This window comes from Phialemonium atrogriseum (assembly GCF_030411735.1).
Source record: "Phialemonium atrogriseum strain 8032-3 unplaced genomic scaffold QBC33scaffold_40, whole genome shotgun sequence".
NCBI classification, from domain to species: domain Eukaryota; kingdom Fungi; phylum Ascomycota; class Sordariomycetes; order Cephalothecales; family Cephalothecaceae; genus Phialemonium; species Phialemonium atrogriseum.
The window spans coordinates 129,587-141,813 of NW_026848177.1; the positions used below are offsets into that span (position 1 = coordinate 129,587).

Consider the following 12,227-nt stretch of genomic DNA (forward strand, 5'->3'; position numbering starts at 1 on the left):
TCTCCAAGGTCCTCCCTTCTTTTCTTTTTACCAACACTAAATCCGGAGAACCAGCGCGTCCAAAGTCTCATGGTCGAGTTCCATCTCCCCCAAGTGGAAGCGTCACCGACGGCCCCATCGTCGAAGCGAATCAGCCTCCCCTCCTAGAGCAACCAGGCTTACGCAAAAAAAATCCCAAGGGCCCTGCAGGTAGAGGGACAGATATCCCCCTGGACGCCCCTCGTCAAATGCCCGGTAGCTGGGTTCTCGCTATCCAAACGGAGAGTTGGCATCCAAACGCGGCCCAGGACCATCAACTGCGGAAATGGGATCTCCGAGGGACCGTAGTCCTTCGTCATGGTGGTTGAGTCGTTTGTTGTCCGAGAGCCGCTTGGGTTCTGTTTCGCGGCGTCCCCCACATGGCTGGAGTATCATTTTCCCTCGGCGCTCTGGATAACCCTGACGCTTTGCAGTGGAAGCTGAAGCGGCTGCTGATGCCCCAAGGTCGTAGATAGTGAAGAAAGAAGGTACTGTTCTTGAGGTTTATGGGGGTCGATCGTTTATTTCTCTCTTTCAGAATCTTCCCGTCACCCAAGTATTCCCGCGACACGCCGAAGTCAACGGCTCCTAGGATCCCTGCCGTGCCCTTAAATCAGGTGCTGGCCCCCACACAATAGGGTCGCCAGGCCGTAGGCTTGACTTGTTTGGGGCCTTTCTACTAGAGGTTAGTATCGTAGAATAGTGAGAGGTGGTGGTCGGAAAATGAATATTTCTATTTTAGGGGCAGTCCCAACAACTTCAGTGATACCCAAAGACTTCCGAGTTCTGTCCATCTTTCCCTCTCCGTAATTGTCCAAGTCCCACATTAGCCTACACACCCTGCTCAGCGTCCGCCCGCAGGATCTCATTCAGCCCATCTCTCTTCATGCAGTTCTCCAGCTTAAACGAAGCGGCAAGCTCATCCAACTCCTCCAACGTCTTCCCCTTAAAGTAGCTCGCGTACTCCCAAGTAAGGATCTCCGAGAACAACGTCTCGCGGATGACGCGGTGGACGTGGCCCTCGATCCTCCAGTGCTGGGGATATCTCTTGTTGAGGAACTCCTCGGGTATCTCCTCCTTAAGGTGCTGGATCAGCGGCGCGTAGATGTGCCCCACGTGCGTGTCATCACGCCCCCACTTGTCGAGTCCGAGGCGCTTCTTCTTGTCTAGGAAGGGCTTCATGAGGCGGATATATGCGGAGTCGGGGTTGGTGTAGACCATTCCTGATTACCCCGAGGCAAAAGCATTAGCGCCGGATCGGCATCAAGGAACTGAAGGAGCTGGTGTCTCTTTTCTTTCTTACCTTGGAACCCGATGTCCTTGTACAGCCATATGCTCCAGCTGATCTGGTCCTTCTTGTAAATCGACATCTGCTGGCCGAGCAGTCGGTACCGCTGGTCGTTGGTCTTGTCGTGGCCTTCTTCCTCTTTACTTGCGTAGACGGGACCAAATTCACCGTTCCAGATCTTTTGCCGCGTCAGTTAAAACCACCAACAACCCCCACGTCGGATTCAGGGGAGCAAGGGAGGCTTACAGGAACCCCGCGGGCCTTCATAAACTCGACCTTCCTCTCATACGACCTCTTGAGAAACTCGTTCTGCTCCGGGGTTCCGACGTACGGCTGGCCGGCCGGGAAGCCCATGGTGGCGTAGTCGTGGATGGCGTAGACGCAGTTGGGCAGGACCTCCTTGAAGGCGGTGAAGTCCATGGCGTAGGTGTTGCCGTCGAGAAACAGGATGTGGTCGGCGTCGACATCGCGGATCGCCTTCTCGACCCTGCGGTAGAAGATCTGGAGCCCCTCGTGGTTCGGGTCTGCTGGTTCGTTCATGGGGTTGTATCCCGCTACCTGCAGGGACGATTAGCGAGGTGCCGCAGTAGCGTGTTTGGATAAGCTGAAGGTGGGGCGACCTAGTTGGGGAAATTAATGAACCCCCAAACTTACCCACGTGTTTCCCCTGTAATGTTTTGCGATCTCGACCCATAGGTTGACCATGCGGTCCTGGAAATCCTTAAAGTCCCAGAAGAGGGCCTTGTGGATGCCCGTGTCGCTGTGCCACCCCTGGTTCTGGCCGCCCGGGAACGTGTGCATGTCGATGATGGTGTACAGACCCTCGGATGCGCAGGCATCCACTATCCTGTCGATCAGACGGAAGCCCTCGGGCTTGATGACGGACGGGTTTAGATCGTCCATGAAGTGCCTGTGGTTGATCGGTATCCGGATGCAGTTGAGACCGAGGGAGGCGAGGAATTTTGCATCTTCTGTGGTGAAGAAGTACTCGAGGAACTTGGTGAGTTGAGGTCAGTAAGATGGCTGGCACCGACATGGTCGTAGATGGGATGCCTGGGGGCCTTGTTGGGGGCGACGTTACTTTGTCAAAGAAGAACTCGTACTTCTCGTGGCCGAGGACCTCCAGCATTGCTGCTCTCATCTCGCTTTCGTGGCCGGGGTAACCGGTGATGAAGTTCTCCATGTTGGTATGGCCACCCGTGGCACACTAATCACCCTAATCTCAGCAAGGAAAACAGTTGAACGGAGTGCCAACCGGACTTACCCCTTTGAGGATGACCCGTTTTCCATCGCCATCGACGATGTCAGTCCCTTGGACACGGAGACAGGACTTCGGGGCTGGATGGGCCATGGTGAGTGAATACGGAATGATTGATGATAGCACACTGATTGTTTTCGACAAGTTTCTGTGTTTTGCTTCGAGATACAAAATCCGTCGCAGGTGTTGCAGAAGAGAATTCCAATCTCAAATGAAGGAAAGCCAATGCAGTGGGAAGCGGTGTTTTTGCCGAGTCGTTGGGCGCGGGGATTCGATTATCGTGTGGTTATCGCTCGTACTTTGTCCGGATTCCGAAAGGATCGCCGGCACCCGCCCTCGGCGCATGGCCGTGGCTTTTTCTACTGGCTATTGCCGACAAGAATCCCCGCTGTCAGTCGCCGGATAAAAAGAACACCCCCGCGCACGGAGTGGGTAATCGCCCGCCTGCAATTTTTCAATTGGTAATCCTACAGAAGCCCTTTCCCCTCATAAGGCGATGCTAATGGGTCTGTTTTGATGGGAGCTTTTCAGCTTTGGGCCTAGCAAACGTTTGATGACAGCCCTAGCTTTCGAGCTATTGCCTGCCAAGGCTGAAAATACCAGGTCAGGTTACCGGTTAAATAGCTGCCGTGCGTCGTTAGCTTCCGGTTAAATGGTACTTATATCGGTAGTGTCTCTGGTCAGGAGTGTTACCCTGTGTTACCCACTACCGGTATCTTGGCTCTCGACGTTCTCTGGTGATAACCCGGGGGCCCGGTTAACGCTAGCAGGATTCATCTCCACAACTCCACGAGTTCAAGACTCGTATGCTGATCCCTCCTGTGCTTTATAATAAGTCCCCATGGGGCCCCCGCATATGGAAGTAATAATCCTCTGCACCCCAAACAAGCATCGATTCTGTTCGCATAGCAGTCGGCCTCTCTCACCATGGCTCGCAAGGAGACTGAAGCTGTCCGAAATGTCCAGGAGTCCGAGGTCACTCGGCTTCTCAGGCTCGACAAGAAGCCATGGTACCAAAAACCTAACCTGCGATCCTTGTACTTCTGCCTCGTGCCTGCGGTGCTTGGCGTCGAGATGACGAGCGGATATGACGGTTCCATCCTCAACGGTTTGCAGGCTGTTGAACCATGGCTGACATGGACGTGCACGACGATACCCCTAACCTCCCGGCGAGCTTGACTTGCTAACATGCATGGCGGTAACAGATTTCAACAACCCTCAAGGAGCCGTGCTTGGAGTTCTCAACGCCGCCTTCAGCATCGGCGCTGTTCTCGCCCTTCCCGTGGTGCCATATGTGAGTATATGAACCAGTCATGGCCATCTATGCAGCCCAGCATGTTGTTTTCGTGATTCTCAACTGATCTCTTGTCTTTGTTAGGTGAACGATCGGTTCGGACGGAAGCATAGTATCACCATCGGTTCAGTCATTATCCTCATTGGTGTTGTCCTCCAGACGGCATCCGTACACAGTAAGCATTTCCCGACAAGCTTTTTATCGGAACACTATGCTAATTCATACCCGCACAGTTGCCATGTTCCTCATCTCGCGCCTTCTCCTCGGAATGGGCATCCCATTCTGCATCTCCGGCGCATCACAGCTCATTGCCGAATTGGCCCACCCCCGCGAAGCCGGCGTCTTGAACGGTCTCTTCAACGAGTCTTGGGTAATTAATTTCTTGCCCTTTTTGATTAGTTTATGAAACCCATCTCTTCGGCGTCTTCTAACAATGCTCACCCACTAAATAGTACGTCGGCGCCATCCTCGCTGCCGGCACAACCCTGGGCACATTCTCCATGCCCAACGACTGGTCCTGGCGAATCCCATCTCTGGTGCAGATCGCCCCATCGCTGCTGCAGGTGACCTTCATCTGGTTCATCCCTGAGTCCCCGCGTTGGCTGCTGTCCAAAGACCGGGATGAGGAGGCCTTCGACATCCTGGTCAAGTACCACGCCGAGGGCAACCGCGAAGACCCCTTCGTCCTCGCCGAGTTCGCCGAGATCCGGGACCGCGTCCGGCTCGAGATGGACAACTCGAACCGCCGATGGGTCGAGCTCCTGCAGACGCCGGGGAACAGGAAGAGGACCTTCATCGCTGCCTGTGTTGGCTTGTTCAGCCAGTGGTCCGGGAATGGTCTTGTTTCGTGAGTTGCCATGCCGCTTCCGCGGGAATCCCCCGTCGTCTTTCCACCTGCGTTGCTAATCAAGCTCATTGCAGATACTATCTGGCCAAGGTCCTGCTCACCGTTGGCATCAGCGATAGGCGAACCCAGAACATCATCAACCTTGCTCTTTCGGTAACCATGTCCTCTCCCCCCACGGGCCCAGCAACTCTGACACCCCCTCACAGTGCTGGAACCTCGTGACCGGCGTCACCTTCGCGTTCCTCTCCAAGCGCATCCCCCGGCGAACGCAGTACCTCATCGCCTTCGGCGGCATGACGGCCGTGTTTGCCGTGTGGACCGGCGTGAGCGCCAACTACGCGCAGACGGGCAACCACCAGGCCGCCGCCGCCGTCGTGGCCATGATCTTCATCTACTACATGTTCTACACCATCATGCACCCGCTCACCTACATCTTCATCACCGAGGTATTCCCCTTCGTCCACCGCGCCAAGGGCGTCGGTCTCACCCAGACCTTCTCCCGCGCCGGCTCCGCGTTTAACCTGTTCGTCAACCCCATCGGCCTCGGGAATATTGGTTGGAAGTTCTACCTCGTCTATGTCGTACGTTTTTGATCCTATCTTTCTGCGGCGTTGTAACTCCGAAATATTGACTCTTGGAATAGGTCTGGCTTGCCATCGAGACGACCATCATCTACTTTGTGTATCCGGAAACCCAGGGACACACCCTCGAGGAGCTAGGAGACCGTAAGTGGCCCTTCCCCCCTCCCCCCCCCCCCCCCCCCCCCCCCCGCCGGCCCCCCCCCCCCCCCCCCCCCCCCCCCCCCCGCGTCGGGCGCGAGGGTTCTGCTCGTGATGGCGGCGGCGTTGTCCGTTTGCGTTTGGATACTGCTTTAAAGATCCTGGTCATGCCTTTTAATCTATATTTATCAAGAATGTTTGGAGGTATCCCTTTTGTGGATGTACAAATGATGCCTAGAGGAGTACGACTTATAATGCTGGCACAGCTGCGGAATGCAGTGGTTGATAGGGGGCGATGCCTTAGTTATACACCTCGGACCAACAGCTGCGATGCTACCAACGCAGTCCTCGGACGCCCGACTCCTTCGGAATATCTGGCAGGTCCATCTTTCTGGGCGCTAGCCAGTGTGAGCTGCTATCAGGGAAGCCGCACATCTGCAGCAGATGGACTTGATTGCTTCGCCCGGGGGGGAATTTCGTTATGAGAGGAGCGAGGGAGGTGCTGTCCTCAGGGCCATCAATGAGAGATGTGCTGTCGTCGGGGGTATCGGTGGATTTACCAACCCTCTCCATGTCGATGTCCATTTCGATAAGCTGACGATTGATGCAACTTTCGCAAGAAGAAAATGGTTCTTGTCTCAGGTGTGTTGATGGTTGGCAAATAAAAGAAGGAATTGTTGCGCATGAACGGGCACTTTACTCTGCGTGCAGGGGAGGGGGTCTTTGCGCTCGCAGACAGTTCCAGGCCGAGAATGTTTGGCTGCCGAATTCGAAGTCATTCCGACCACTCTAGGCGATAGCTTCCTGTTGGTGATCTTAGGTGTTTAGGATGTAGGTATGTACAGTACCCGTATGTTGAGCATCTTCTTTCGGGCATATTAATAAATCAACAGACTGAATTTCTGGGTATCCGCAGTCACGTGGGCTATGCGGAGCACTCCACCCGCTTCACCTTCAATCCCTATATAGTATCCAATTAACGAGCTAATTTCACAGCGAATCCACAGCTACATCGGGTGTATACACCCGCAAATCTTCCGTAGTATAGTGGTTAGTATGGGAGCTTGTCACCTTCACAGGGTCCTCGTTCCAGACCCGGGTTCAATTCCCGGCGGGAGAGCTACTTTTTTGCTACTTATTTATTTATTTTGTACAGTCTTAGCAGATGGCAGTTATCTCTACCATTGCCATTGCTATCTATCGCCGTCGCTATTGGTGTCATTGTCACCGTCGATTGCTGGCAGCTTTGGGACCACCTGGCAAAGGATTTCCCAGCCTGTTGCCAGCGGTGCACACAGATTCCAGGCACGAGATACGTAGAATCTATAGGTGTTGAATAAGGAGACTTTAGGAAATAATTACAGGTTGCTGTTTTGGCTTTCGACGTTTAAATCAGGCAACGACGTTGTGCAATTAAGTCACTTATTTGATTAATGAGAGAGAGAAAGGTTTGAAAAGGTCAATCAAGATGGAATCCTGCGTTGAACCTGATAGAATATCTTGCCTTCTTTATTCCGCCTGCTAGTGTTGTCTAGGTATGCAATGATTTGACTTGGGAACTGAGAACACTTTGCCCATGGATATTTGAGACAAGTCTTTCTAAGGCCTCTGATGACGAGCAAGGGTTTCTAGATTCTAGCCCTCGACTTTGCAATCTTGCTGAAGTCAGGCTTCATGCCTTTGAGTACAAAAAGCTGTTGGCCATCGACATTGAGCCACCGTCTCCGGAGGAAATAGATGTCATATGAGTTTGTTATGGAGAGTTTCAGAAGCAGAGAGGATGCAGCAACCTGCGAGATCTAGATCGCGATCCCGCATCGTACTGGTCCGACATCCGGATGTCGGGATGGGTGTCGGTGTCTCAACTAAGGGGTCACCCGACTTTGCATCTCTTGGCTATTTGTTGAACGAGGGCCGGTTCGGCCGAAGCGACGGAGACCTCACTCCTAACTAAGACTGCATTTTTAGTTTACAACCCCTTCGGACCATTCGGACCATGAGCATGCGAGGCCATAGTGGAACATTGCCATCATGGTTGTATTCAATGTTCGGTGTTCGCTGTCCGTTGTGAGTCGTGGAGAAACCGGACATCCCAGGCGTGCTCATAGGCTGCTTTGATAGGGAAGCCCCCTTCTGCTGATTCGACTGTCTTGGAATGCCTCGTACGCTTTGCCAGCCTTCCTGGATTGGTGATACGGAAAAGCAGGTAGTCGACCCCACGAAACGGCAACCAGCAGCAGAGGTAACAGAGCAGGTCACAGAATCTAGCTATGTGGCGTGAGCAAGCTCAGCAGACCGGTTGCATTGTGAGATCGCTTCTGATGCATGTGATTTGACTGCACGTTTTCCAGCCAATTGCGAATTCGAGCGTGAAGCTTTTGTTGCACAATGCTCGACTGGTGCCGTTCTCATCCATAACTCTGATCATTATGAGCCAGCACGGAGGTAACAGTTGGATTAGCTCGCTGGCACAAATTAATTAAACAATGTCTATGAAGTTGTGGATCGAGAATAGGGGGTATCATGTGAAAATCGTCCAATATGAACCTACTTCGAAATTCTATTATATATCTTGAGTGGTCGACCGTCTCGGAGTCTACTATGCAAGATGCCAACCTTGACTTGTTAGCTATCATCCCATAACATAAATACTTCATATCCAGAGCTTGCCAGGCGCGCATAGTGCTTTCCCACACAACGAACAAAACATCGTTCCTGATCCATTAACCATGAGGGTCACCGCTGAGTTCCTCGCATTCCTCACCCTCGCAGGCGAGAGGGCCACCGCACAGTCCAACTCGCGAGGCCCCATCAGCGCGGCTCCGGAGGCCTGCCCCGAGTCCCCCTGCTCCGCCTCGGCGTCTGCTGTCCCCGACTGCGCCGTCGGGTGCATCAGGTCGGCGGCGACAGCGATCAGCTGCGCCACCGACGACTACGCCTGCCAGTGCAGCTCGTCGTCGGCGATGCAGGACGCCGGCCAGGACTGCGTCCTCGACTCGTGCGGCCTCGCCACCGCCCTCGCCGCCGGCAGCTCCCTGCGCTCCCTCTGCGACTGCGTCACCGCCAGCCCGACGACGCCCTGCACCGAGGCGCCGTCGGCCACGGCCACGGTCACCGCCGCCGGCGGCTCCGACGTCGCGACTCTCGACATCCGCAGCGCCCCCGCCGCCAGCTCCTCCTCGACACCGTCCGCCTCCGACCCAGGTCCGCCGTCAATGACGGTGTGCGCCGTCGGCCTCGCCGACTGCGGCGCCATCGCGTCGACGGTCATCCCGGCGTGCGCGCAGCCCTGTGTCGCCGGCGCGGCGACGAGCGTGGGCTGCGGCGCCGACGACTTTGCATGCCAGTGCCAGCCCGTCGCGCAGTCGAGCCTGAGCTCGCTCGTCGCGCCCTGCGTGGTTTCGGCCTGCCCGCCTGACTCGCTGGATGCGGTGCTTAGCGCTGGCTCTACGGGTGAATCCCCCCAACTTCCCCAGGCTCCCCACCCTGTGTTCATGATGTTAACAAGGAATGATATATATAAAGTCTGCGCATGCGCTACTGGGTCCCCCGATAGTGCTGGGTTGTGTTCGGCCCCCGCCGCTACCCCGACTGGCGACTACGTTCCCGGCACCATGGCCTCCTCGAACGATTCCGCTAGCACCGGTGGCGGGCCTGCTTCGGCGCCGTCATCCGATCGTAGGGTTATCCAGCCTACTGGTGGGATGGGATTTGGCGGCGAGAAGGCCATGGAACGATCCATGGTTACTGGCGGTGCGAACGGCGGATTCGAGATTGGAGTCCTGGGGAGCATCGCTGGTGCGGTGTTGGTTGGAGCTTTGGCTCTTTAATGCAGTTTGTGACTTGGCTTAAAGCCTGGAGGTGATGTTATGATGGACACTCTTTTGACTTGAATTTTTGAGCAGTAATGGGCGAGGGGCTAAGTGAGCTGGAAGGCAAGAAGAAATGGGCAAAATTGAACCTTTGTGGTGCAAGGGTGTGCTGAGAAAATCGTACAAGATTGGTTAATTTGACATTCATTCCCTTAGCAGAGTAGAGCTTGTTACGCAGTAAATTTAATGACGCCGCCAGCTTGAGAAGGCACATCAACCGCTTCTTCTCCCACGGTACAAACGCCCTCTGGTCAGTCCACACTTGGCTATCTTCGTTGAGGTCGAGATCGACGGTGAAGAAAGCTAGAGACGCGTAGACAAGAGGAATCATCACTTCTCAGTTTCACCGGCTGACTTAGACAGGCTGATTTAACGGCAGCAGTATCAGCCCCTATCTAGATCCATGCAAGTGATGGAAGAAGTAAACCCTCACTGACAGGAGCATTTCAAAGTGAGGCTAGCACTTGCCTGAGCTGAGGCTGTTCCCTATTCGAGCAAGTTTCGAATACCGCACTGGAAAAGCCAAACAACGGTGATTTTCTTTCAACCCCAGCAAATGGCACCAGAAGTGTTAAAGGGGACAAGGGAGGGGGTGACTATCTGTTCCGCCAATACTCCCAACAACTAGGGCCACTTTTCCCAATACCTCCCCAATATTGTGGTGCGATTTCTGAAGGATTGCCAAAGACTGCATGCGAAATTGCAACAAGGGTACGGATCCTCCCAGACTACCACTGCCATTTCCAACATTGTAGATACGCTCCTAAACATGACCCGCTGTAGCTAAGCAAGGACATTTCTCGTTGCTGCCGGTTACAATCCGGCCTGCCGACTCTCTTGTCAACCGTGTCTTTCCCATACAGACGGGGGATAAGACCAAGATGGGTACCGTCTTTTCCTCCCTCGGCAGCACATTGCTCATCGCCGTGCTTCTCGTCACTGCGCACGCGGGGTACCGAGCCGCTCTGCCCAAGCCGCTTCCCGGTATTCCTTACAACCGGGACGCGGCTGGCAAGTTGTTCGGAGACATACCTGAGATTATGGGCTATGTCATACGTACAAAACGCATATTTGTGAGTCGTCGTGTTGCCTGCGCAGGCAGTTCGAGTTCGCTTGGCTAACAGGCGTTTGGACACAAGTGCTGGCTGACCTCTCTCACCACGCGGCACCAAAGCCCCATTGTACAGGCCTTCATCAAGCCCATGGCGCTGCCGTGGGTGGTAGTGACGGACCCCCTTGAGAGCCAGGACATTCTCCTGCGACGCACCAAGGAGTTTGACCGTAGCGGCTTCTTTGGGGAGCTTATCGGCGGCATCCTGCCTGAGCAGCACATCCAGTTCCGACGCCCGCTTCAAGAACAACCGCAACCTGATCAACCACCTGATGGCGCCCAGCTTTATCGCCCAGGTTAGCGCTCCCTAGGTCTACATAGCTACCTCCAGCATGATCAAGGTGTGGCAACTCAAGTGCGACGTGGCCAAGGGCCGGCCCTTCGCGGCTCACCACGACATCACATATATGGCATTGGACAGTATTTTCGCCGCCATGTTCGGGCTCCCCGAGCCGGAGAGTATCACCATCCAGCGTCTCGATGCAGTGTCGCGATGGCATCCCGAGATCCCCGCCGGTGTTGACCACCCAGTGCCGTTTCCTGACGGCAATATCCCCGAGGTTTTCGCCGCCGCGCTCACGCTGGCCAACTCGGTGACAGACACGCAGCTGTCCCCGGCCCCGCGGCTCACCTCGTGGGTGCTGCGCAAGTTTCCGTATATGAAAAGGGCCACAGCCATCAAGGACAAGTACATCCGCGACAAGATCGAGGAGTCAGTGCGCCTGATCGACGGCGGCGGCGACAACGAGAACCGCCAGACGGCGCTGCACTCGGTCCTCCTGCGCGAGAGGGACGTCGCAGCCAAGGAGGGCCGGCAGCCCGGCTACCGCAAGCGCGCCATCGCCGACGAGTTCTTCGGCTTCATGCTGGCGCGCCACAACACGTCCGCCACGACGGTGGCCTGGGGCGTCAAGCTCCTGACCGACAACCCGGCCGCGCAGGACCGCCTGCGCGCCGACCTCGCCGCCGCGCTTCCCGGGGGCCAAAGCGGGTCCCGGGTTGCCGCGAGCTCGCCGCGGCGCACGTCCCCTACCTCGACGCCGTGGTCGAGGAGGTGCTGCGCCACGCCAACACCATCGCCTTCGTGGTGCGCCAGGCCCTGCGCGACACGACGGTCCTGGGGCGCCGCATCCCGAGGGACACGGACGTGTTCCTGATGGCCAACGGGCCGGGCTACCTGGGGCCCAACATGCGTGTCAGCGACGAGACCCGCACTCCCGGGGCACGGCGACAGGTGGGTAAGGGGGGCTGACGGGGTTGTGGGAGAACGGGGATATTGCTGCCTTTCGGCCCGAGCGCTGGCTTGGGCACGACCCGGACACGGGTGATGAGATGTTCGACTCCATGGCTGGCCCGTCGCTGGCTTTTGGGCTGGGGCCGCGAGGCTGCTTCAGTAGGAGGTTTGCGCTGCAGGAGCTGAGGATCCAGTTTGCTTTGATTGTTTGGCACTTGAACCTGCTCAAGACGCCGCCTGAGTTGAGCAGGTATGACTCTGTTCAGAGGTTTGCCAGGGAGCCGACGCAGTGCTACGTCCGGTTGAGCAATGCCAATGTCTAGGCTGCGCAGGGGATGCTTGCGGGGGCAGTTTTCACGGGGAAGCTCAATCATAGGGTTGCTTGGATCATGTTCAATATACTGTCGCCGTCCGCTCTGGTTATACTTGTCTCAATGTTAGGGAGAGAAACAAAAACTTGAAGGACGCTTTTCTGAGCTCCAATCTTCAATGGAATGTATAACGATCATTCAAGGAGCTCTATCGTATCTTGTAGATATCATGAGGCATAGGCAGCTAGCTAGGGATGCATCTGCAGCAAATAGTT

The 12,227-nt window shown here is 55.6% G+C and overlaps 5 protein-coding genes and 1 non-coding gene across 6 annotated transcripts; 5 read left to right on the plus strand and 1 right to left on the minus strand.

The window, feature by feature from the left end:
- Positions 1-750: 750 nt before the first annotated feature.
- On the minus strand, positions 751-2,857 carry QBC33DRAFT_551766 (glycoside hydrolase). The gene is made up of 6 exons (XM_060429225.1): positions 2,571-2,857; positions 2,388-2,513; positions 1,961-2,302; positions 1,553-1,864; positions 1,322-1,484; positions 751-1,241 (listed from the first exon to the last, which is right to left on the minus strand). Exons 1-6 carry the CDS (start codon positions 2,655-2,657, stop codon positions 850-852), a joined length of 1,422 nt encoding a protein of 473 aa, XP_060278749.1. The 5' UTR covers positions 2,658-2,857; the 3' UTR covers positions 751-849.
- A 380-nt stretch (positions 2,858-3,237) lies between these two features.
- QBC33DRAFT_601411 (MFS transporter) lies at positions 3,238-5,679 on the plus strand (the record flags this gene model as incomplete). Its single annotated transcript, XM_060432107.1, has 9 exons — positions 3,238-3,672; positions 3,770-3,858; positions 3,943-4,033; positions 4,092-4,228; positions 4,311-4,705; positions 4,780-4,858; positions 4,912-5,286; positions 5,349-5,430; positions 5,663-5,679. Exons 1-9 carry the CDS (start codon positions 3,492-3,494, stop codon positions 5,677-5,679), a joined length of 1,446 nt encoding a protein of 481 aa, XP_060278750.1. The 5' UTR covers positions 3,238-3,491.
- Positions 5,680-6,426: 747 nt separating this feature from the next.
- Positions 6,427-6,756, plus strand: QBC33DRAFT_551772 (uncharacterized protein). Its single transcript, XM_060429226.1, has one exon. It carries the CDS (start codon positions 6,481-6,483, stop codon positions 6,742-6,744), a length of 264 nt encoding a protein of 87 aa, XP_060278751.1. The 5' UTR covers positions 6,427-6,480; the 3' UTR covers positions 6,745-6,756.
- Positions 6,458-6,544, plus strand: QBC33DRAFT_t79. The gene has a single exon. It is a non-coding gene; the product is annotated as a tRNA-Asp (tRNA).
- Positions 6,757-8,153: 1,397 nt separating the features above from the next.
- QBC33DRAFT_574148 (uncharacterized protein) lies at positions 8,154-9,254 on the plus strand (the record flags this gene model as incomplete). The annotated part of the gene is made up of 1 exon (XM_060430738.1): positions 8,154-9,254. The coding sequence occupies one exon, from the start codon at positions 8,154-8,156 to the stop codon at positions 9,252-9,254; it is 1,101 nt and encodes a 366-aa protein (XP_060278752.1).
- A 923-nt stretch (positions 9,255-10,177) lies between these two features.
- QBC33DRAFT_581676 (uncharacterized protein) lies at positions 10,178-11,964 on the plus strand (the record flags this gene model as incomplete). Its single annotated transcript, XM_060431279.1, has 5 exons — positions 10,178-10,369; positions 10,436-10,632; positions 10,739-11,405; positions 11,459-11,641; positions 11,674-11,964. 5 exons carry the CDS (start codon positions 10,178-10,180, stop codon positions 11,962-11,964), a joined length of 1,530 nt encoding a protein of 509 aa, XP_060278753.1.
- Positions 11,965-12,227: the final 263 nt, after the last annotated feature.